The sequence below is a fragment of the Mastigoproctus giganteus genome, chromosome 13 (genome assembly GCF_048544385.1).
Source record: "Mastigoproctus giganteus isolate SK-2022 chromosome 13, ASM4854438v1, whole genome shotgun sequence".
Taxonomy (NCBI): Eukaryota; Metazoa; Arthropoda; class Arachnida; order Uropygi; family Thelyphonidae; genus Mastigoproctus; species Mastigoproctus giganteus.
This window is the reverse complement of record NC_143587.1, coordinates 70,199,919-70,224,828: the sequence shown is the minus strand read 5'-3', so window position 1 is coordinate 70,224,828 and position 24,910 is coordinate 70,199,919. Positions and strand designations below refer to the sequence as shown.

The following is a 24,910-nucleotide window of genomic DNA, read 5'->3' as shown; positions in this document are numbered from 1 at the left end:
ATTTATTTTATATTTATTTTTCCTTCTTTTGCAGTTTTTACCAAAACTGCAAAAGAAGGAAAAAAAAAAACCAACATTGAAAAGAAAATTCATTTCTCTCGAAGAAAAAAACTAAAATCTTGGATCGGCTGAAAAATGGAGAAAAACAAGGAGTTGTTGCAAGGACTTTGAATTTAAATGAATCAACAATTCGTATAATCAAACAAAATGTGCAGAAAATCAGAGATAGTGTTATTGCTGGGTCAACGATAAGTGCAATGCGCATTGCTCGTGTATGCGATATTGTAATTGAAAAAATGGAGAAATCTCTAATGGTTTGGATTGAAGATTGCACTCACAAGAAAATGCCTTTGAGTGGAAACCTTATTAAACAAAAAGCCCTCAAAATTTATCAATATTTAAAATGACTTGAACAAGATTTTTCAGAAGAAAGTTCTCAGCATAAATTTTGTGCCAGTAAAGGCTGGTTCGAAAATTTTAAAAAGCGATTTTCTTTGCATAATCTTCAGCTCCAAGGAGAATCAGTATCAGCAGATGTAGATGCTGCCCGAAAATTCCCAGAAGAACTTTTAAAAATCATTGAAGAAGGTGAATATAGTGCAGACCAGGTATTCAATGCAGACGAATTTGGGTTAAACTGGAAAAAAATGCCAAAACGCACTTATATATCAAAAAATGAAAAAACAGCTCCTGGATTCAGTTTCTAAAGACAAAATTACTCTACTGTTTTGTAGTAATGCATCAGGTGATCACATCACAAAACCAATGTTAATTAACCGATCTTTAAATCCTCATGCTATGAAAGCGATTGACATGTCAATTCTCCCTGTTTATTGGAAAGCCAACAAAAAGGCATGGCTTACAGCTAGTAGATTTGAAAATTGGTTTTTAACTGTTTTGAGCCTGATATAGAAAGATACACAAAGACAAAGAATATCGACTTTAAAATTTTACTAATTTTAGATAATGCGCCAGGGCACTCAAAAAATGTAACCCATCCGAATATTAAAAGAATTTATTTGCCACCTAATACAACGTCACTTATTCAACCCCTTGATCAAGGGATAATTTAAACATTTTAAAGTGTATTATATTCATCAAACATTCGAATTAATTTTGGAAAAAATGGAATCTAATCCAAACATGACACTGCCTCAAGTGTGGAAAAAGTTTTCAATATTTAACTGTGTAAAAATTATTTCTCTATGTGTAAAGGAGTTAAAACCCTCTACACTGAAAGGTTGCTGGAAAAAAATATGGCCTGGTGTCGTCCATAATCAAAATTTCATTGCATATAATGCAAAATTTATGCATTATATGCAATGAAATTTATGTACAATTCCTAATTTTTATAATTTTATGCTATGTATTCGTTAAATAATTAGTTACATGAATTCTTGAATGAATAAAATATGTTTTTGTTGAATGTCATTGTTTTTTTATAATTAAAAAAACACTACGTAACATAACCCTACATTTTGTATGAAACCTGAATGTCATATAAAGCAATTTCTATAACGTGTGATATTTCTGGAACATAACCTCTGCGTTATACAAGAGTTACCTGTATATATATATATATAAAACATATGTATATGTTATATATAGGGGTCCGCAAACTGTTTTTGATATTTGAAAGGGTCCGTGAACCTTTTTTGATTTTTGAAAGGGTCCGTAGATCTCACTGGTTTGGGAACCACTGATCTAGACCACTCATTTTCCTGCTTTTGCAGCTTAGCTGTTGTAAATTCTGTGAAGATATTCCAATTTTCTTTCTTTATGTTATATCTTTTGATATCCAACAGGGATTGTTTGTCTGTTTTAACTGTTTATTTAGTTTGAAAGTAATTGCACTATGATCTGATATTACAGACATAGCAGTCTGTAGTTTTATAAGCTATTGAATTTGTAGCAAGAGTGACATCAATGTCACTCTTCCACATAGTACTGCTAAAAGTTGGAAAGTTATTTGGCTAATTTAATACCTGAAATGTGGAGGTAACTATATTCAGTAAGTAGCTGGCCATTGTGTGTGCCTGCTCTATTTTCTTCTTCCCACAATTCCGTAACCTTATGGTATAGCCATAAGGTTACGGAATTGGGGGAAACCTCTGGAGCCACATTACAATTAACACTATGTACCATAAGGTTGACCAGCATTTGACATCAGCACACACAATTATGTTAGATTAGGTAGCAAATCTGTAACTATTTGTAGATATTCAACAGTGTGATTAGATCTTCACCTGGTCTGGAATACAATGAAAGAATATAAAATTGTCCCACAACACTGGTGATATGTGCACACACTGCCACTGAGGAGCAGAGGTGACCCACCTTTGTGACAGTGATGTCAGTATTTTTTAACTATTGCAGTAGAAGGGACACCTGTGGTGCATTATATGATCTTATAGCCTTGACTATCCTTGAACTCTACTCTGTGTGTAGGGGTTCTTGGAGTACCAAGATATCTATATTATTTTCCTCTAACTTGTGTTTGATCTGATCAACAACTGTACGTGCCCTCTGAACATTCAACTGGATGAAGTTTAGAGCCATAGTCACATTCATGTTCTCAATCTGGATAATTTTTGGTAACAGGGGTATTTTACAACCCTGATACTGTACAAATGGTCAGACAGCATGTCTGACTTATAGCACTTTTGGCTGCTGATTTTTGTTTTTTTTTTCAGTTTTTATAGTCATGGCGAGTGATGGCACAGTGGCCACAGACAGGAGTTTTCCTGACTGCAGTCCCTGGCAGTATGTCCATATTTGTGACAGCTATAACACTTTTGAACAGGGAAGTGTTCCCTGAATCTACGGCTGGTTCAGCCAGTATAGATCTCTGTTGTCCTTTTAATTGCTGCCATATTTTAGGCGAAATCATTGCTATTACATTCAACTGCCCATTTTTTTGGCTTTTAGTGCCTCTCTTTAACTGAAATTGATCCGCAAATTCATCAATGGTTATTATGTCATTAAAATTCTTGTAGTATATGTCTGTCATTAATTCCCTTTCAGGGGTAGACTCTACTATATCAAAAATAAGTATATTGAGATTTCTCCCTTTAGGTTTTTCATGTTGAAGGCCTAGTTTGTCCTTTTTGTTTGCAACTTCGATCAATATTCCATTATTCCTTATCTTCCTCACTGTGTTCACTTTCACTTCTTTCAGGTGGGGCTTGAGCTTAGTGATTACTGTATCTTCTGCCTTTTTATAATTTTTTTAGCATTTTTTACAATTCTTTTTAAATTCTGGTATGATTTTTGACAATAATTTTACTATACTGGGCAATCAATTCTTTATCCAAATAAGAATAAATTAACAGTTAAAAGCTATGTAAAACATTTATGAATAAGTTTTTTTAAAAGTTTTTTTAAAAAAAAACTTAGAAATTTTGTGAAGAAATCCACTCGTGAAAAGGGTCGAACTAGCCAGTCTTTTATTGATCCATTTCAGCATTCTCTTCTTGCTATGCTTTCTTAATGGCATACATGCATATGGGCTTCCATACAGCTTTAAAATCATCCCATCCCATCCCATCCCATCCCATCTCTCTCTCTCTCTCTCTCATCATAGTCCTCTTTCCTGAAATTAAATCTCCTGCCTGTATCTTTAAAAACTAAGACCTCACTCATCAGTCACCTTGGCACTCTCCACTAAGGGCTTCTGTATCATCAACCCTTTGATATTTTCAGTATCAGGTCCAGAAATTCTTGCCACATGCTGGTATATTTTCTTATTAGCATTAGCATTAGCATTAGTAGAGGCATATGATGCAAGAAAGCAAGCTTATTCAGCATCAGCCAAAAAAAAAAAAAAAACACACACCACTACCATTTCACCCCTCTGTTCGTTCAAAATACCTGTCCAGTTGAGCTTTAAATTTGTTTAGGCTATCAACTTCAACAACAAGTGATGGAAGTCGGTTCCACCAACCAACCACCCGCTGGCCAAAGGCAAATTTCCGCACATCTATCCGACATCCGTCCTTCCTCAATTTGAATTTATGCCCTCTGAGGTGATTATTCTGAGCAAGATGAAGAATCCCATTAGCATTGAGCATGCTCAAACCATTCAAAGCCTTATACACCTCTATCAGATCACCTCGCCAGTGCCTAGTCTCCAGACTGTAATTTGCAAAACTTAAGCCTTTCTTTGTAAGAGCAACCCTTTGTTCCATTCACTAATCTTGTTGCCCTCCTCTGTACCCGTTCCAGCAGCTCTACATCCTTCTTGAAATGAGGCCTCCAGACCTGTATACAGTACTCAAGATGTGGCCTAACCATTGCCTTATACAAGGGAATAATCACCTCCTTATCCCTGCTGGAAAAATTCCTGTATATCATTGACAAGACACCATGAGCTACTCTTGCAGCTCGTCTGCACTGCTCAGAGAACTTCATATCTGCCTGCACAATTACCCCCAGGTCCTTTTCATTCTCCACCACTGTCAGTGTAGTACCGCAGAGTTGATACGTTGCTCTGGGGTTACTGTTTCCCATATGTAGTACTTTACATTTGTCAATGTTAAACTTCATTGAATGCTATTTATGTCAAGCATGCCACTGGTTTGCCCATGCTGATCTTGCTAATTTAAATATTTTACCCACCATGGTAGGTTTCCCTCCCAATTGCTTAAGGGACAAATTTCACATTTAATTTAATATTAATGCACACAGGTAATAAGTATAGTATTTAAAATAGTCAATTTTTTTTCTGTCTTTATGTCATATCATGGGTTTATATTTTATTTTAAAATTAATAGATTAATTCTCACCTCCTATATAATCTGGATGACAAAAGTAAAATAATACTTTCTTCAGACCATACAACTTGAAGATTTTGTTTACTGAATTCAAAGGTATTCTGAAAGATAAAAGAAAACGTCTGAATTGTTATTAGCATTATTCATTACCGACTATGTAAATAGAGATAATTGGCCATTTATGATACAGCCGTGCATCATTTTCTCTATAAGAATAAGGATGCGTGGATGTTTGTTTGTTTGTTCATAGTATTTCACTTACATATTCTTACACACAACTTCTATAGAGAATTGATAATTTAAATCATATGCTGGGTAAAAATTTTCATATACTTGCTAAATTTTCCACGAGAGAGACAGATATCCATCAAATAACTTATTCAAAACTTGATCATTAAATAAACTTCTTAAAAATTAAACTATACTTTTCAGACATGTCTCAAAACCTCTATATAATATGAGGGAGCAGTCAATAAGAATTTATCGTCACATAAAATTATTTGAGTTAGGGATTTGAAACTTGGCTGGCAATTTCATCCTTCTCTATGTAGCTAACTCCTAGAGCTACACATTTTCCTTACCTATGGATAAGCTCTTTTGAGCCTCTTGAACAGAACTCCTCACTCTGAGAAGAAAACCAGGTTTAAATTTCATTAATTACCTCCTCATCAGTCTGAAATCTGTGGCCCCATAATGGTTTCTTCAATTTAGGGAAGCAAAAGAAATCTAAAGATGAGAGGTCAGGAAAATAAAGTGGATGCTGCAGACTTTCAAAGTCACACCTGATTGCGAAATCCACTGTGAGAGCAGCATTGTGAGCAGAAACATTGTCAGCTAGGAGGCAGACAGCTTTAGATAGCTTTCCACCTTTCTTCAACTTGATAGCCTCTCTTAAATTTCCCTGGAGTTTTCTGTAGTATTCTCCAGTGATGATGCCATTGCCTTTTAGGAGGTAATCTGTGAGGATCATAGCTTTAGAGTCCCAGAAGACCAATAACACAACCTTGTTGGCAGGCAATAGTACTTGGGCTTTTTTGGGTGTTGGTGAAGATGAATGTTTCTATTGTATGCTCATTCTAGATTACAGTGACGTGCCCAACAATAATCCATCATCACAATTCAGTCAAAAAAATTATTATTCTCTCTACAAAGCTCCATTAAGCTTGGCATGTATGCCAAGGACTGTTTGGAATATTGTGAAGCCTGTGAAGCTTTTGAGAAAGCAGCATCTCAGGACCTTGGACTGCCACCTTAGACATGTGCAAGAACTCATGAATTATGGTCCATACAAACCCATGACTAATGTTCACATCATTTGCTATACAATTTATAGTCACACATCTGTCTTCAAGTACTAGTTGTTCCACTTTAGCCAGAATGTAGCTGAGATGGGTCTTTCTTTTGGGTCATTGCGTAAACTGCATTGCCCACATCTGAACTGTCTTTAACAGTATTTCACAGTTTTACATACAGCTTTCCTCTTCTCGTGGATTTGTTTTGCTTCTTTGCTTTGCAAATGAAGGAATTTTATAAGGGATTGGATTAACCATATCCAGCATAGCACCTCCTGCTGTAGTCATGATTCTAGTTCAGCAACTGGTGGATCTAAGAATATATAATTAGCTCAGTGTTTCTCAACCTTTTTGTTGCTGAGGCACATTTTTAAAGACGCTAAAATTTCACGTCTACAATTACTACTATACTCATATATTCACAAACAGGAAGTTATTTCTGTTGGAGAAATAACTTCCTGTTTGTGATATATTTGTGGGTATATTTAATATACTTATTATTTGTTTTAAGTGCTTTTAATGTCTCTTTATTTATTTATTTTTTTTTGAACATACATGAATTACATGTAATTTAAAAAAAAATAGTGAAAAATTACATAATTATATAAAAACAAACAAAAATACAATAATAACATTTTAATCAGTGAGACGGTTGGGTTTGAGGTAATAAAATTTTAATTGTCTTTTCCAAAATTCCAAAAATTGGCACAGCGTAAATAAATGATTTTTTTTGTTTGAATTTTTATTATAAAACTTGGATTTATTATTATTATTTTTTTAAATTTGCATTTTCTGCGGCACATTTGAAGCATACTCGTGGCACACAGGTTGCAAACACTGCATTAACTTATGAGATTAGTAGTATATATATATATATATATATCTGTTTATCTTAGTAGTATATATCTATCTATATATTTATCTTAGTAGTATATATATATCTATATATATATTTATCTTAGTAGTATATATATATCTATATATATATCTATCTATATATATATATATATATATATATATATATCAAATCTCTACCTAAAATATTTATAGTTGAGGGAAAATACTTATTGACCATCCCTTGTAAATTGAACTGTCTGATTTTGTTTTGTACTTTTGCATTTACATTAACAACTTTCATTTAAATTGTATCAGAAGAGTACTTCAAAGAATATAAAAATTTTTATAAAGATAAAAAGTTAGTTTTTTCCCTTTAAATTTCAAATTTGAATTTTAATCTCAGAAACCTTTTTTCATCTGTGAAAAAAGGTTTCTGCAAGTCCTGTAGAAAACTGGGAGATTTACTTTTATAAAGAAAAGAAATTTTATTTAAAAGGAGCAATTTTATTTATTTTATAAATAAGTCATTTGTATTGTTACAATATTTTCAAAAACTTATTTCTAATATATGGAGAATGAAAATGACTGAGGAGAAACATGCAGTCAGACAGGCTGCTAAGACAGCTTATGGGGTTTTGTTGATATACAGGAATTTTGCCAGAAAGGATAAGGAGGTGATTATTCCACTGTTGGACCAAATCTTGAGTACTGCATACAGGTCTACAGGCTAAATTTAGAAAGGATGTGGCTCTATTGGAATGGTTGCAGAGAAAAATAATGAGATTAGCAAGGGGAATAAAAGGATACGCTGAAGAAGAAAGTCTTCATTACTGGAAATTGGGTACTGTGAGGATACCCAATCGAGGTGAATTTAGTACACTCAATGCTGATAGCAACCTGCCTCCTGTACAGAATACACATGAAGGGACATAAATTCAATTTCAGGAAGGATGGTTGATTGTTGGAACAAACTTTCATCTGGTATTGTGGAAGTGGATAGTTTGAATAAAGCCAAGGAAGAACTAGACAAACTGTTAGAAGGGATAAAAAGGTTATACGGGAAATGTTGTTGTTGTTGGGTTTTTTTTTTTTTTTTATCTTGTTTTCTTGCATCATTTTCCACTATTAATACTAATGCTATACATCAAGAGAAGTAGGCAGAAAGTCCTGGTTCATCAGGACTGGCTCCATGTCTTCATCACCCTAGCTCTGTTTTCATTTTATCTCTTTTCCTCTCCACTACAGGACAGCTGCATATCTTGAACAGCCATAATGATAATGGTTCAAACCTTCTCTGGGGAAACTACGCCAAGATTCTTTCCGTTCTCTGATATGATATTCCTTATCAGAAACTTCTTAATTGAGAATATATATATATATATATATATATATATATATATATATATATATATTTTTTACCTCTTTTCTTCAATATCTCTTTACCCCACTCCATCAAATTCATGTCATTATCGCTCTGCCATTTATATATAGTGCACACAGAATTTTGACTTTCTTACACTGAACCTTGACCTGCAATCAAATTTCCCATGAAATGTTTGGGAAGTTAGATTGAAGTCTAACTTCCCAATTCAAATAGCTTTCTCTCTCGGAAAAGTTTTCTCCCCAAAGCCTTACGTAAGAAAGGCCTTGGGGAGGTAAAAATCAGAAAATTCACAAAAAATTAAGTTGTTTGTTTGTTGTTTGTTATTTGGTTTTTAGGAGCAATAGCAACTAAGGCCATATTGCTCCGGGGATATGCGGTGGCCATTCTCTGACCTTTCTGCATCCTCCATATTTGGTGGTCAGGCCCAAACCCCGGTCTAATCAAGAAGCTTGTGCTACGCACTGCTGCTCCTGCCCACCTGGCTACAGAGGTGCCAATTAAGTTGTAATGAGTAAATTTGGTAGGAGAGGGCAGAGCTAAGAAGAGCTAAGGATGGAACAAAATTCCACTTGCATATGAATAGAAACAAATAAACAAGATCACCAACTGATCTACACAAAATTTTCATCCATTAAAATATCACATAACATAATACCAGCATACTTCAATGTAAAGATCAAAAAATTCACAAAAAATTAAGTTGTAAGGAGTAAATTTGGTAGGAGAGGGCAGAGCTAAGAAGAGCTAAGGATGGAACAAAATTCCACTTGTATGTGAATAGAAACAAGTAGAATATATCAGATAGACTTCGTTACAAAACGGAAGAGGTGAAGTTACAGACAAACCATACAGATGAAGGATAGTTAAACAGGTACTTTGCAATGACCATTACAAATGAAAGTATATTTGAATCAGAAATAAACAATGAATAAGAGTCAACTTGTCATAAACAGCGACATAATGATCTAAGTGTAAAGTGTGCTAGCTGTCTGACAGCACCGGGGGTTACCCACATATCCGTGTTGTATTCTTTGTAAGTGACACGGAACTCTGTGGAGGCCAGAGATTTAAAAAGTGTGTGGGGAGTGTTATGTACTGTTGTTTCTCTGACCATTTAGCTGTTGGGCCCTATTGGGACCCACCATTGCCCACATTTTGCCACGAGGAGACAGGTCAGGCACCCAGAAAATTATTTAAGTACTATGGCAGGCCCCGCCTCCCCTATTTTCCAAGGATTTCAGTGGCAAGACCTATATATATATATATATAAAAGGGGGTGAACACTAGAATTTGTAAAGGCCGAAAGAGGTTTATGAGAAAGTGGCTGAATTTTTAGATGTTGATTAGAATTTGGAGGCATTGTTAGGGGCGTACTCGGTTGGTTTAGTTAGAATGGGAGGGAGAATGGAGACTGGGGGAACAGGTAGAAGGATGGGGATGATAGAGTAGGCATCTCCAAAGAGGTCAGTGGGGACAAGCCCCACCATGTAAAGTATGGGGGAAGAGACAGAGACTTGTCACCTCCCACCCCTGCCTGACGACATGATGATTACTGAGAAACATCTCTCTTGGAAAAGTTTTCTCCCCAAAGCCTTACGTAAGAAAGGCCTTGGGGAGGAAAGAATACATCCAGTTACACCATTTGCAATTACACCATACAGCCTATTGTATTAAAGAATCATATGGAGTTGAATTCAGGCTATTAGTAATGATGTGTCCAATTATAACTGACCACAATACCAAAGGCTGATATGATTCTGTCATATAACTATTACATATTTAAAATAACACATTCCTTTCTTTTTTTATTTATTGTACTAAGTGGTCCAAGCCAGCTTTCCTGGCATCCCTGCCACTATTTATATACTGAACTTCTGCACTTCATGTGCCCACTCCATTATAGGGTATTGGAGCACGCTACAGTTCACGTCATGTAAGTTTGAGTCTCTGCCAGGAAAAAAAGCTATTGAGAAAGTCCTAGTACTAGCCCTCTTGAATCGCTTCACCTTTCTTTTTCCGTTATGTTTGCTGTAGCTGAGACACAGGTAATCTTCTATCGTTGTTTAACACAGGTGAAAGAGACACAGAAAATCATCTTCCGTTATGTTTGCTGCAGCTGAAAGAAACGGGTAGTTTTATCAGGACCGTAGGCAAGACAGATGGATTGTTCTTGCTCCATTTGCAGAAGGTCTTGTCTTCTCTTGAAAACCTGTACTGCACAATTTTGGAAAGCACCAAAGTCTGTCCTTGTCTTCAGCAGAAGGGTCTCACATCCAGAAGTCAGCATTTGCATGCTGAGTGCTCCATCAATCAATTCCTCTCGCAGATCCTAGTACTCATGGCATCTATACAGAAAATGTGCTCAGTCTTCTTTTCCTCCACAAGTACACCAAAAATGTGCTGAAATACCTAATTCATTAATTTTCCAAAGAAGGATCCAGGTCCCATAATCAGGAATGTTGAATAAAGATTTTTTTGAAATTCAACTTGGCACACCCTTTCCAAACTGTTCAATATTTGGAAGAAATGTTTTGGTTATTAAATCCTTGGTACAACTGTACCATCTGTCTTGCCACCAGTCAATAAGAAGTGTCCATAATCGTTTCCTCTCCTCATCATAACCACCATCACAACAAATCTCAATTGACATCCACTCATGTAGCTGTCTACGCCTAGAAGAACATTGACTTAAATACTAAAACAAGATCCAGTGGCAGCCATCCTGTTATCACCTGCAAAGGCCTCATTTGACACAGTCCTACAGGCCATATTGAGTTGTAACAACATTACCTGTTGAATTGAAAATATTTTCCTAACATTTGCCTTTTGCAATTCACAATCTAGCCAGACATGCACACCATAGCTCGAAATTTGGTAAGAAGATAGTCATAAAATAGATTCAATGCCTTGCCTCCCCGACTCCTTCCTAGTTACATGCCCAGTCATACCAACAAATTTACAAATCTTCTCAACAATGTAACTGATGTGTGAGACAAATCATAACTGCCTATCAATCTTAACTCCTAGGTATTTGATTGTCTTCACACATTGCAGACTGGCTCCAACTATTCGACATTGTGGATTTCTCGTAATAGACAGGTATCCTTTTAACAACACAGTTTTGCTCTTTTCTGTTGAAATCACAAGCCTATGCAATCTCACCAAGTACTCAGCTCAGATAAAATAAAGTGTGATCACTCCTCTAGTTGGAGCTTCGAGTCGCCTTCCATCAGCAAAACTAAGTCATAAGCATATGCAATCATAATTACGTTGTCATACTCCAATTTTAACTAATTATTTACGACTAAATTCCACAGTAATGCGCCAAGGACTGACCCTTATGGACAGCCTCTTACAACTTGTCTGATAATGCTCTCTATGCTGATTTACTGTAACTGTCTTGTTGCAGAAGTAATCTCTTATAACAGAGTAGATCTATGATGTGCAGTTTGCCTGATGTAATACCATAAGAATACTGTGCCAGTTGATGCTATCAAATGTCCCAGCAAAATCTACAAAGATACCCAGACAATATTTTGATCTGCATCGATGTACAGCAGATTCCACCAACTTTCCCCCCAACGCAACATCAGTCCATCTCCTGCTGTAAACCCACATTGCTTTTCAGACCACTCGCAGTTTTCTTTAATACATTCCATAATTCTACTTGCCAACAATCTTTCATAAACTTTCCCTAGTCCATTCGACAATGCAATAGGGCAACATGAATCTGCCCTTTCCTTCGGTTTCAATGGCGATTTCAGAAGACATTTTAGAAGAGCTTCCTTCTATAGTGGTGGAAATACTCCATCTCTGAGACAAGTGGCAAAAATGCTTAGCAGGTGCTCTGGTATCAATTTTAGACTGTTTTATGACCTCCCCCCTCAATGAGGTCCATATCTGGATATTTATTGTTCTTGATTCTTTGAACTGCGACATCTAGCTCATCCATCTGGAAGCTGCACTCTTTCCCACTGCCTCTATAACTTTCATTATGCAATTTCATTTCCAAGTATTTATTTCCATTGTCATCAGAATCCCCATTTGCTTTTATGTCATTCACCAATTTATCTAATATCAAACCTACACTTTCTTTCCACATTCGAGAAGTACCATCTGTAGCCTGAATCAAACATGTGATATCTCCCGCTGGGTTTTTAATTTTATTAGTACAGTCAGTTCTCATATAGCACGATAGTTGTGTTCCTAGAAACCCTCGTGCAATGCAAAATCATGCAATATAAACAACAGGCCCTAAGGGAAAAATAGGGTTAGGCGCCGACCACCCAAGATTGAACACACATTTGTAACCAAAACATTACCAAACACAAATAATCATAATAAAATACTTACGTATTTTATTATGTAAGTTTGTAATAGTCGTAATAAAATATTGCTAATGCTTTTGCTTCTATCATAATCAAATTTGTTCTTTCTTTGATTTTCTATCCAAACAGATGACAGCCGTTCCATCTCTTCCAATTTGTGTCTTGATCCAATAGATTTTAATTACACTTTGAGTTGTTCCTGCTATGAAAGTTGTTTTTATTTTCTCTGCATTCTTTCTAATTCTTGGCATTGCCTCATTTAAGCCTGTAGCACGTACAATATCACATGGTCTTTCATTTCGCTCAAAGCATTTCACAATTTCATATTTTCATATTTCCCCGGTAGGCCGGAGGCCAGTGTGATTTTGGCCATAAACGCTAGTATGAAGCCGCTACAAATTTTCCCAGGTAAGAATTTTTGACCAGTCCGCCTCTGTGTATCGATATTGCTTTTCTTTTTCTCTCTGAATCTGTAGTGTCTTCACCAGGATGCTTCCTCTTCACACCTTTTAAGAATTTCACTCATTTTTCGGGAATAAAGCACAATTACAAAATGAGGAGGCACACTTGATACACATCAACAAAGCTGCGCGCGTGTAGCAAATGAATAAACAACACTGTAAAGGCAGAAATACTATTAACACCTCACTAGCTCACATTTCTGGGGGTTACTACCATAAAACAATAAAAACAATTTCCAGTTGCATTTCTGCTAGTGGAATCTGTTATAAACTGGTAGTAAACTCGATCTAATTGCATTTGCGATAATACTGATAGCTGGAATTGTGTGGGGTTTTTATGTTATTATGGTGAAATGTGTTTCCCCTTCATTGATATAAAAACAAATACTGTACATTTTCAGAATCTTATTTTCATTCCTATGTTGCGTTCAGTTGGGGTGATTCCGCGTTCGACTGCTGTTTCTTGTAAATGCAAAGGTGAATCGCACATAAGCAAATTTGGTTCGTGTTATATACAATATCGTTCTCCTATTTATAAATTGTGTATGATCGAATTTGTGTAGTATAAACACATGTTATACGACGACTGACTGTACATAATTTATAAACCAAGCCCCAAGGGTCATTTGTTCCCACATGTCCTTACAAGTTCTTTCCACACATTTAAATTTTTTTTTTTTTGTGATCAGCCATGTGTATCTTCCACTCAGTTGTTGATACTCATTCTTTAAATGTATATGATTTGCTTCAGCCCGACGTTTGCTTCTTTGATATATCTTCCTTGCTTTATTGGTTTCTTTGCATAGTATTGTCAACTGTGGAGTCCACCACTTAACAGGATACATTTAGTTTCACAATGCCTCACTGCAACTATAGAAGCATTTTATAACCAACCCGTATCAGCTTAACTGCTGCAGGGCCACTCAAATCATTTAACACATGAGCTGACACTGTGCCTTCTGTTTGCGTAATTCTTCATTAAACATATTCCAATTAGCAGTATGGACAGAGAACCATCAAAACTGGCTCTCTATATACCTAGAATGACGAGTAACTTTTTCTGTAATTTCAAACCTGATCACACTATGATCACTGGAGACTCAGTCAGACTCAATGCTCCAGCTCGTTGTGTTTGGACCCTCTTATAGTTGACAGTGTGATATCAATATTCGATTCCTCATTCAGTGTCCAATATGCTCTGATCTCTAATTATGGATTACGAGATTATTTCAAATGACTGTTTCTCCAGTAATCACCCTCTGTTATACTTGCTAAAACACAAAGTATTTTTGGAATTAGAGTCCAAACACAAAATTACTGTTTGTCCTTTCAGATATTCTAAGTGAAGTTCAATATCTGCAACATGATGGAAGTATATCAACACCAAGTAAAATTATACATCCTCACTTTCAACACAGACACATACAGCAAGAGAATTACAAAACAAATGCAGCATAGTCACCTCTAAGTTATTATTGAATACAATGATTACAGCTATTGTATGCTATTCTCAGCTCAACTTTAACAGCTTTTGATCATTGTGAATTCAGCTGGATTATTTTTATATTATTGTTACTACTAATCCATTCATTATGACTGCTACATGTACCATTCCCATATTTAGAGTAATTCTGATTTGAACTTACTTGACTACAGTCTTGCCCCATTCTGAATATCAGATATGTCTATTCTTTCAATTATAAATTTCCGTGCTCTTTAAAATTCTGGACATCACTTGTCCCTAACTGAATGGCCTGCCTTATTTCAGTGATTCAAACTGCCAAATTATGAAATTTGTGCTACCTCAGCATTTATAACAACATCAATTTTCAAGGGGAACTTCTGCACCACATAGTCACAAGCAGCCACAAAGTACTTCCTCATTAAGCAAAAGAACAGAATCTTCTCCCACTGTTTTAGACTCTCTTGTCATTTCTACTGCCCCTTGCTTCATTTAGCGATCTTTAGATTATAGAATGGCGGTTCTTTGTGCTGCAGATGATGGCTGTGTGATGAGGTTCCTGATACTGCAGGCATGAGCTTTGGCAGCTGCTAGATAATCACGAATGATTCAAGAGGACTAGTACAAATAGGCCAGTCCATCCCTAGTTAGTCCACATTTCATCACTGGGTGCTCTTTCAAGACAGAGTATTTGAGGACAGGTGCTTCTCCGAGTGGTTTCAAATCTGAGTACTCGACAAGGACAGGTGCTTCAGGCTGTGCATTTCATCACTGATTGGTCTTTTAAGTCGGTGTACTCGACGAGTCCATTGGAGACGTCAACCTCTAATTAAGCATATTTCAACGCTTATGAAGACGACATTTGCAACAGATCTGTGTTCATCTTCTGACTACAATTTACTGATACTGATGAGAATACTTCCCTGGTTTGACTGCAATTTACTTTGAAGAATACTTCCATGGTGTGGAATTCAGGTTATATTTCATTTATTAAACACATTTTTCTCAGACTGTTCATTACATTGAAAATTTATATGCTGATGGCAATTTCTCACTAGCTACTTTCCATAGCAGGGACTGCAAATTCATTATATATGAACTGCAGAGCTTCAATGTCTTATAATGGTGCAGGAACATGAAGCACTGAATTTCAATATTTTGTAATGGAGCAGGAATTAGTGCTGTAAGTCTGTAAATATCTGTACAGTATTGTGATTATTGGCGGGGATGCCAGGAAAGCTGGTTGAGACCACCTAGTACAATAAATAAATTTTAAAAAAAATACCCCCTTGACCTTGGCAGTAAAAATGCCCATGACTAAGAATCAAATTTCAGGTTTGATTCTGATTTAGTCATAGGTTAGCATATTAATTTCCATTTCATTTTTGAAATTGATATATTAATCAATTACCAAAATGGAAGTGAAAGATACAAACACTGTTGGTAAGATAAATTTGCACTTAACATTCTTCAATAAATCGAAGAGCAATGATCTCAGTACAGATATGTAACAGAGTTTGAACCGAAAACTTATGTCCAGATTTTCATATTAACATTTCAAAATTCCTAAATGTTGTGAAATAAATCTTCTGTTAAGAATTTATTAAAATGAGCAAAAGAATCTGAGGTTCTAAAGAAAGAAAACAAAGGATCAAAACATTCTCAATCATATTTTTAATCACATATTTGAATTTATATTTTTAGTCAAGTTGACAATTTGTCACGAGTGTACAGGAAGTACAGGCAGGACAGGAGGAGGAGTTATGCTTAGTTAGAAGCATATTAAATCTAAGGCAGTGAATCCACAGTTAACGTGGTTACCAGTGCAATTTTGAGTCAGTTTGGTGTGACATAAGTACTGGGAAAAACAAAAATGAGAGTAGTAATGTATTATAATAATGACTAATGACTGTAATGAGTACAACAAACATCCATACAGAGAAAAAATAGAGCGGGATAGTAAATCAGAATGTTTTGTAATAGTGTATTTTAACTTTCAGATATTGACGAGAACTTGAGTTGGTCACTCACACATTAGAAAGACTTTACTGGATGACTGATTTCTGCAGCAGAACATTAGAGAAGCAAATCAAAAGGAAGCGCTTGATCTGATTATCAGCAGAAATTCTTTATGCATTAAGAACACCTGCAGGTAAAGACTCCCTGAATTGCAGTGATTACAGTGTGTTTATGTGGGATTTACTTAAAGACAAAAGTAGGAAGGGATTTTTCTTTCTAAGGGTGACTGGTTTCCGAAAGTTTTTAAATTCTATATATCAGGCCCAGCTGATGATATTACCAACAGCAAATTCTAATGGAATGCATTCAGGGAAGTAATCATAGAAGCTACTAGGTTTTTCATATCAACAAAGAAATAACCATTCCAGGCTTAAACCTAAATGTAAATGTCAGATAAACTGATGACACTTCTGGCAGAGAAGAAAAATGAATTGGATGCATGTACATTATTACATGATACAGAGGCCAATGGTAGATATAAAGTAGTTTGTAATCAAGTAGCAAACAATGTCAGGCAAGCTAAGGAAGATTACAAGATGTCTCTGGCAAAGATTGCCAAGAAATGCAGCAAAGACATCTTTACTTATATTAACAGTAGAAGGAAATGGTTGAATCCCATTGTTCCACTTGATGTTGAAGGTTTCACTGTTGATAATTCTGCTAAGGTTGCTGACAAACTGAATAGGTATTTTGCATCTATACTCACATATGAGGAGTTCTTTAGTGAGGGAAATTCCAGCTGTTCATTAAAATCTAACAGGGACCTAAATGATTTTGTGATAACTGATAGGAAAGTGGAAGAGAAATTGTTGAAGCTTAACATAAAAAAGGCACCTGAAGTGGATGGGGGGGTTATCCAATTATATTAAAGGAAGCAGCAGAGGTAAAACAACCTTAGCCATAATTATAAGAGCATATTTGGATTCATAAGTAGTCCCCCTATGGAATGAGGATATGCAAATGTATACCCAATTCACAAAGAGATCAAAAGGTGACATGATTAATTTATGTTTTTGGGAAAATAATGAATTATCTGGTAAAAGAAGTAATTGCGGTATCATCTAGAAAAGGATGCAATTATACTGCAGTCACAGCATGGTTTTCTTAAGGGGAGATCTTGTCTGACCAATTTGATTGACTATTATGATATAGTGACAATAGAAATGGATGCAAAAATAATTTAATACTTGGATTTCAAGAAAGCTTTTGATACTGTTGCACATACAAGACTTCTGTACAAATTGGAATAGTGTGGCATTAAGGGCAAGTTACTGCTCTGGATAAAGAGATGGTTGAGTGGGAGAAGGAAGAGAGTGGTTATTAATTTAGACTGCTCTTTGTGGACTAATGTTATTAGTGGAGTCTCCCAGGGTTCAGTTCAAGGTCCATTGTTGTTTTCTATATTAATAATGATATTGATGAAGGTATATCAGGCTTAATGTCTAAGTTTCCAGATGGTACAAAGGTTAGCCAGGTGGTTAATGACAGCATTCAGGATAAGCTGTTGCAATAAGTTAAAAAAATTAGGCAAATGTGCTGAGAAATGACAGCTGAAACTTAACATTGACAAACGCGAGATATTGCATATGGCAGTGGTAATTCCAGGTTAATGTACCAACTGTATAGTACTACTCACAGTAGAGGAAAATGAAATGGACCTGGGGTAATTGTGCAGTCAATATGAAGTTCTCTGAGTAATACAGACAGAATGCCAAGAGAGATGATGGGGTTTTGTCTATGATATGCGAGTACTAGGAGGGACAAAGAAGTGATTATCCTGTTGTATAAGGCAATGGTTAGGCTGCATCTTGAGTACAGTATACATGTCAGAGGTTCACATCTGGTGAGTATGGGATTGGCAAACACAGGGTCCTGAGCTGGTTATCATCATTCTTCTCTTTCTTGGTGATTCCCTTCTACTTCTGACTCTCTCTCTATTTCTTTCTCAGGCTATTGCAGGAATTTTTTTTTTTTTTTTTGGCTTCCTTGCACCATATGGCTAATAATAATAATAATGTCTGGAGGCCTCATTTTAGGAAGGATGTAGAGCTGTTGGAACAGGTGCAGAGAAGGGCAAAGAGATTGGTGAAGGGAATGAAAGGGTGGTCCTATCAAGACGGTTGTTGTTGTTGTTGTTGTTATGGGATTTCTGGTGCAAGGGCTACATAGGCCATATTGCGCCTATCAAAGTAAGTATGTATACATATGATAACTGCTCTGGGAGCAATTAGAGTTGGTCATACATTTTAATTTTTTTCAAGTAGGTGAAAAATTCGGAGAGTTTTGCGTCATTACCTATGATGCTGTTGAGTGACAAGGGGTTTGAGATGGAGCTGAAAGTAGACTGTCGGGCCGTGTCGAACAAGCTACATTCAATCAGAATGTGCTTCACTGATAACGGCTGCAAACAGTGTGTGCACTGAGGAGGATCATTTCCTGTGAGTAGAAACAGATGAGTAAGGTGAGTGTGGCCAATTCTGGTTCTGGCTAGAAGTACTTCTTCCTTTCTGATTTTACGGAGGCTAGAGGTCCATAATTGTGGTTCAGGTTTCAGTTGAAACAGTTTATTATGTGTTTGCTTTTTCCACAAAAGAGTCCATTGTACCATACATATTTCCTGTATTTTACGTTTATAATCAGGATAGGGAACAAGATCATTTGATAAGGCTACGTTGGAGGGATGCTTTGCGGCATGATCAGCGCACTCATTTCCAGGAATACCGCTGTGGCCTGGGATCCAGGAAAAGACAACAGTGCAATGTTGCTCATGGAGATGTATCAGTTCTTGTCTTATTAGCTTTACCAAAGAATTGCAAGGTGAGGTGTTTGTGAGAGCTAAGAGAGCACTCTTGGAATCGGTGTACACTATACTTTTATTCGTTGACAGGAGGGAAATATTTTCCAGGGCAAGTTTAATTGCATAGAGTTCAGCAGTATAGCTGCTGCATTCAGCTGGAAGTGGAATAGAGACAGTTGTATTAGGGAAGACAGCAGCTGCACCCATTTTATTGCCAGACTTTGAACCGTCAGTGTAGATCTTAGAAAAGTGGGAATAATTTTCTTCATGGACAAGATGCAATTGTCTGATGTTAACATCTGCTACAGCACCTTTTCCCCATTTTTCAAAGTAATCATCATATGAAGGAGTTAAGGTAATCCATGGGGGATCCGAGTCTTTTAAATCTCTGATGATATTATGAAAGGAAATATTCCAGCATTCTAATAGGTTCTGTAATCTGATACCTGCAGGTCGGATTGTTCTGGGTTTGTTTCCATAGTGTGTTCTCCACTGCGGATCATACAGTAGTGGCCAAATAGGATGAGTGGGGAAGCTTTTAATTTTAGCCGAGTAGTTTAGCAGTAACATCTTTCTCCTGATACTGAGTGGAGGTTCGTGAGCCTCAACATAGACTTTGAATAGGTGATGTTCTGTATGCACCCAGGGCAATCCTAAGGGCAGCGTGTTGGATTGGAGCAAGACGAGCCAAAGTACTCTCTCTAGCAGAGTCATAGACAGGCGCCCCATAATCTAGGCGAGATCTAATTAGAGACCTATACATGTGAAGCAGGGTGTACCGGTCTGCACCCCAAGATGTACTAGAGACGACCCGTAGTATGTTAATTTTCTTAAGGCAGGTGGTTCGTAGGTGTTTAACATGCTCCTGGAAATTTAGATTCTTATCAAAAATTAGCCCTAGGAGACGAATGCTGTTAACGATTGGAAGAGGATGATTGGCCAAGTGTAACTCGGGTTCTGGATGCATTTTCCGCTTGTTGCAGAAGTGCGTGGCCATAGATTTGTGTTTTGATAGTCGATATCCATTTTGTGTCATCCATAGTTCAATATTATTTATTGATATTTGTAAATTGCCTCTCAATATAATTTATAGTCTGAGAATGGCAGGACAAGGTAAGATCATCAGCATAAATATATGAGTCAACAGTGTTTGGAATGCTGTTTGTGATATTGTTAATTCGTATAGCAAATAGAGTGGCACTGAGGACAGAGCCTTGAGGGACACCTTCTTGTCTGTATGTGTGAGACAGAGCCTGCCGATATCGAACTTGGAATGTCCTGTGGCAAAGGAAGTTTTGGATAAAATATGGTAAATGCCCTTTCATATCTATAGAATGGAGGTCTTTTAGGATTCCATAACGCCATGTGGTATCGAAAGCTTTTTCTATATCGAGACACACCATGACGAGATGTTGATTCCTGATAAAAGCGTTTCTTATATTTGATTCAGCCTTTATCATGAGATCTAAGGATGATCTCTTCTTCCGAAAGCCGAACTGATTGTTGCTGATTATGTTTCTAGATTCAAGGTACCACGTCAATCGACGGTGCACCATTTTTTCTAAAGTTTTACTTAAGCAGCTGGTTAGAGAGATCGGTCTGTAGTTGTTAGGGATCGAATGATCTTTTCCTGGTTTAGGGATAGCAATTACATATGAATGTTGCCAGGAGCTAGGAAATGTGTGTTCATAAAATATCCGATTGTAAAATTTTAGTAGAGAGGATAACGATTGCTGATCTAGATTTTTAAGCATTACATAGTAAATTCCATCAGGGCCAGGGGCACTGTTGTGGGAAATATTTATAGATTCTTTCAATTCTGATAGTGTGAGCGGTTGATTATAGGGTAAACTGCGGGAAGTTTTGAAATTTAGTTCGAATTTCTCAGCATCGGCTTTAATTTTTTGGAATGATGGATGATACGCGATGGAGGCGGACAATTCAGAGAACGCTGTTCCTAAGGCATTTGCAATATCTTCTGGATTAGAGATCTCCTTCCCATTCCAATTAAAAATAGGTGCAGGTAATGTAGGGTATTTACCATTTAGCTGCCTAATTTTTTTCCATATTATTCTGGCTTCAGTGTCTTTATTGATTGATGAAGCAAATTTTATCCAAGAGTCCTTTTTAGCCTTTCGCCTGATGTACCGTGCTTTGGCTTTAAGTTTCTTATAATTGATAAGGTTGGCAGTGGTAGGGCATTTTCGGAATAAGTTCCATGCTGCGTTCTTTTCTCTTTTCACCTTATTACAATCATCGTTCCACCAGTGATTGGTGTGTCTACGATTTCTTAATTGAGACTGTGGGATGGCAACCTTTGAAGCTGATAGTATCTGCATTGTGATATGTTTTGTGACAGTATTGATAGAGGCAGACTCAATGATGTGATCATCAAAAGAGATATGACTTTTATATTTTGTCCAGTCTGCTTTTGAAAATTTCCATTTCATTTGTGGATCAGTTGTTTTGGAAATCGTGGTTTGAATTCTGCATATTACTGGATAGTGATCACTGTTGAGAGGATTGTCAAGTGTTGTCCATTCGACACTTGGGAAGAGGATCGGAGAGCAGATTGAGAGGTCTATTGCAGATGATGCTCCAGTAGGAAGATGAATGTAAGTGGGTAAACCTGTGTTCAGTAATGTTAAATTCTGTCTGTCTAGTAGTGTCTCAATGAGTTCTCCGCGTCTGTCTGAGACGGGGGATCCCCATAGTGGATGGTGTCCATTAAAGTCTCCTAGTAGGCAAACTGGTGACGGTAATTGCAGAACAAGGTTTTGTAGTTCATGAATCGTACATTGCTGATTGGGAGGGAGATATATTGAAACGATCGTTAAAGAAATGCCAATCATTACACGAGCCGCAACAGCTTCTAAGGCAGTTTGAAGAGGAATTTGTTTACAAGGAACCCCTGAGTCTATGAGTATGGCCACTCCACCATGAGCACTGTTTGTCCTGTCTTGTCGAAAAACAGTGTAATATTTAACTGACACGGACACTTGTGGTGTTAGATTTGTTTCTTGTAGGCATATGCTCACAGGATGATAACGATCAATTAGTTCATATATATCGTCTATGTTGCTACGAAAGCCTCTGCAATTCCATTGAATTATGTTGTTCATTGTGTTGGTTTTGAATTAGAAGTTGAATCTGTCTGTTTTTTAATGTTGCTCTGCTTGTGACGGTCAATTTTTATTTTGTCCTTTTTTGGAAAGACTGGACGTGTGTCTATGTCGTCTTCTGCATGAAGATCTAGGATAGGTTCATTACAAGTATTGTTTTCTGCAGTATCCATAGCTGTGTTATCAGATAATTGCTTTCTAACATGAACTGAATTTTCCTTCTGATCTGCAGTAACTGGATCTAATTTAGCAGTGGATGGTATCGAGATCGGGGTATTGTTTGTCCTATCTACTGTTTGATGTTTTGTTGACTGTGATGCAGGTGATAGCAATGATCGAGCCCAATCAGAAATTGACACTTTTGGTGGGACTGATATATCTGTTTGCGTTGAAACTGTTTGTTGTCTTTTGGATGCTTCAGCATATGTACGCTTAGGCATGTTTTGTAGTAGGTTCTTTCTGGCTTCAGGGTATGTGACCTTGTTCTCCACTTTGTATTTTTGGATTTTTTTCTCCAGCTTCCATTGCTCACAGGATCTAGAAAAGGCTGAATGGTTGCCTTTGCAGTTTGGACACCGTGATGATTCAGCATTACAATCAGTATGGACATGTTCTTTTGATCCGCAGTTTGAGCAAATTGAATCTCCTCGGCAGACAGTTTGGGAATGTCCAAACTTCTGACACTTGTAGCATCGAATAGGATTGGGTATATAAAGACGGATGCGACAGTTTAAGTATCCTGCTTTTACTGATGAAGGAAGGTTTGGTGTAGAAAATGTGAGAATGATGCTACGAGTAGGAACAAATTCTCCATCTTTCTTCACCATTATTCGTCTTGCTTCAGTAACTTTCTGGTCTTGGAGTTCTTGAACAATTTCCTCCTCTTTGACGTTCAACAGATCCCATTCGGAAATTATCCTTTGGAGCTATTCAGGGTAGCATGAGGAGATACTTTAGCAGGAACTCCACCAAACGATGTAAGTTTCAGAAGGGACTCAGAATGTTTACGATTGGTGGTTTCGACTAATAGGTCGCCAGACTTCAGTCTTCTTACCATTTTTGGTGATCCGGCTACACTTTCTAGACATTTCTGTATATAAAAAGGAGACAGAGTACCCAAAGACTGATTCGTTAGGGAATGCAGTATGAGGAAAGATGGATATTCCATTTGAGGTACATCTGTTTTCATCCTCTTCCGTGTTTGATAGTCAGAGTCAGTTTGTTGCAAATCCAAAGAAGCAGGATTTACAGTCTTGAGAGGTGGAAAATTTTCGGTTTCCATAATTGCTCCTTTTGGCCCCGGAAGGATAACTTTTCCTTCCAGGTTTCCGGCCCCGCCACGGGGAGGCAGGAGCAGTGCCACGAGGTGACCAAGCGGCTGTTAGTTGTGTTAGTGAAATAAGAAGGTCTTTCAAAAACATGTATGAAGCTATGATAGTTACAGTTTGTGTTGTTCTGATTAAGCAGGTGTGATTCTTTTGTTATTCAGATATGTAGTTCATGAAATACTGCAAAAAAGAAACAGAAAGGTGACTTTCCTTTCTGGGCCTTTGCCTACTAGTTGTAGTGCGAAAGAGCTACTCTAATAGAAAATGAGGAAAACGGTATTTAGAACGAAAAAGAATCTATATCTGGCAAAAGCTCTTTAGGAGGATCGCTTTAACGAATGCACTGAAATCGCTTGGCCACGGAACGCTTGGCACCCGGGGCCTATCAAGACGGGCTTCAGTTCCAAACTGCAGTACCTAGATACTAGGCACCTGTGAGGCGAACTGATTGAGGTGTTCAAGGCTTTGAATAGACTGAGCAAGCACACTGTTGTTGATGGCATTCTTCCTCATGCTGAGACTACACACATATAAATTCAAAGTGAGAAAGGATGGTTGATTGTTGTTTGATGGTTTATATATGTTTAAAATATCCACCTGCTGTTCTGGAAGTGGGCAATTTGAATAAATTCAGGGAAGAATTGGCCACAGGCAGAGGTGAAGGTGAATTTTGCACAGATTCTATTAGAAAATGGAGCAAACTGGAAAGCAAACTGGAAAGATTCTATTAGAAATGGACAGGTGATGTGGAAGGTTTTTTTTCTTTTTTATTGACTGATGCTATATGAGCTTGCTTTCTTACATCATATGCCACTACTAGTAATACTAATAATATATATCAAACCAAATTCTTATAAGGAGTCCCTCTCAACATAGGTAAGAAAAATGCTGATCTTTCACCAAATTAATTCTTACACCTAGGCCCTCTGCACTCTAGGCCTGACCCTTCTATCATATACACCTACTGATCAGTTCTTAACTGAATTCACATTTCATACAAATTTTTAGTGGTACAGAATCTCATAACTAAAATGATTTCAATACCCAAAGTTCCCATTACAAAGCTTTTCAAACAACATTTTTTATCTAACCTGTACACTTTAACTGT

At 36.9% G+C, this 24,910-nt stretch overlaps 1 protein-coding gene across 1 annotated transcript in view; it reads right to left on the bottom strand.

Annotated features, from left to right (window-relative positions):
- The window catches only part of LOC150076149 (uncharacterized), a 120,263-nt gene that overhangs the window by 58,321 nt on the left and 37,032 nt on the right, over positions 1–24,910 (bottom strand). Inside the window, exon 3 of the mRNA XM_090387270.1 lies at positions 4,785–4,873. Coding sequence (XP_090243396.1) covers positions 4,785–4,873 — 89 coding nt within the window. The remainder of the gene's footprint in view (positions 1–4,784; positions 4,874–24,910) is intronic.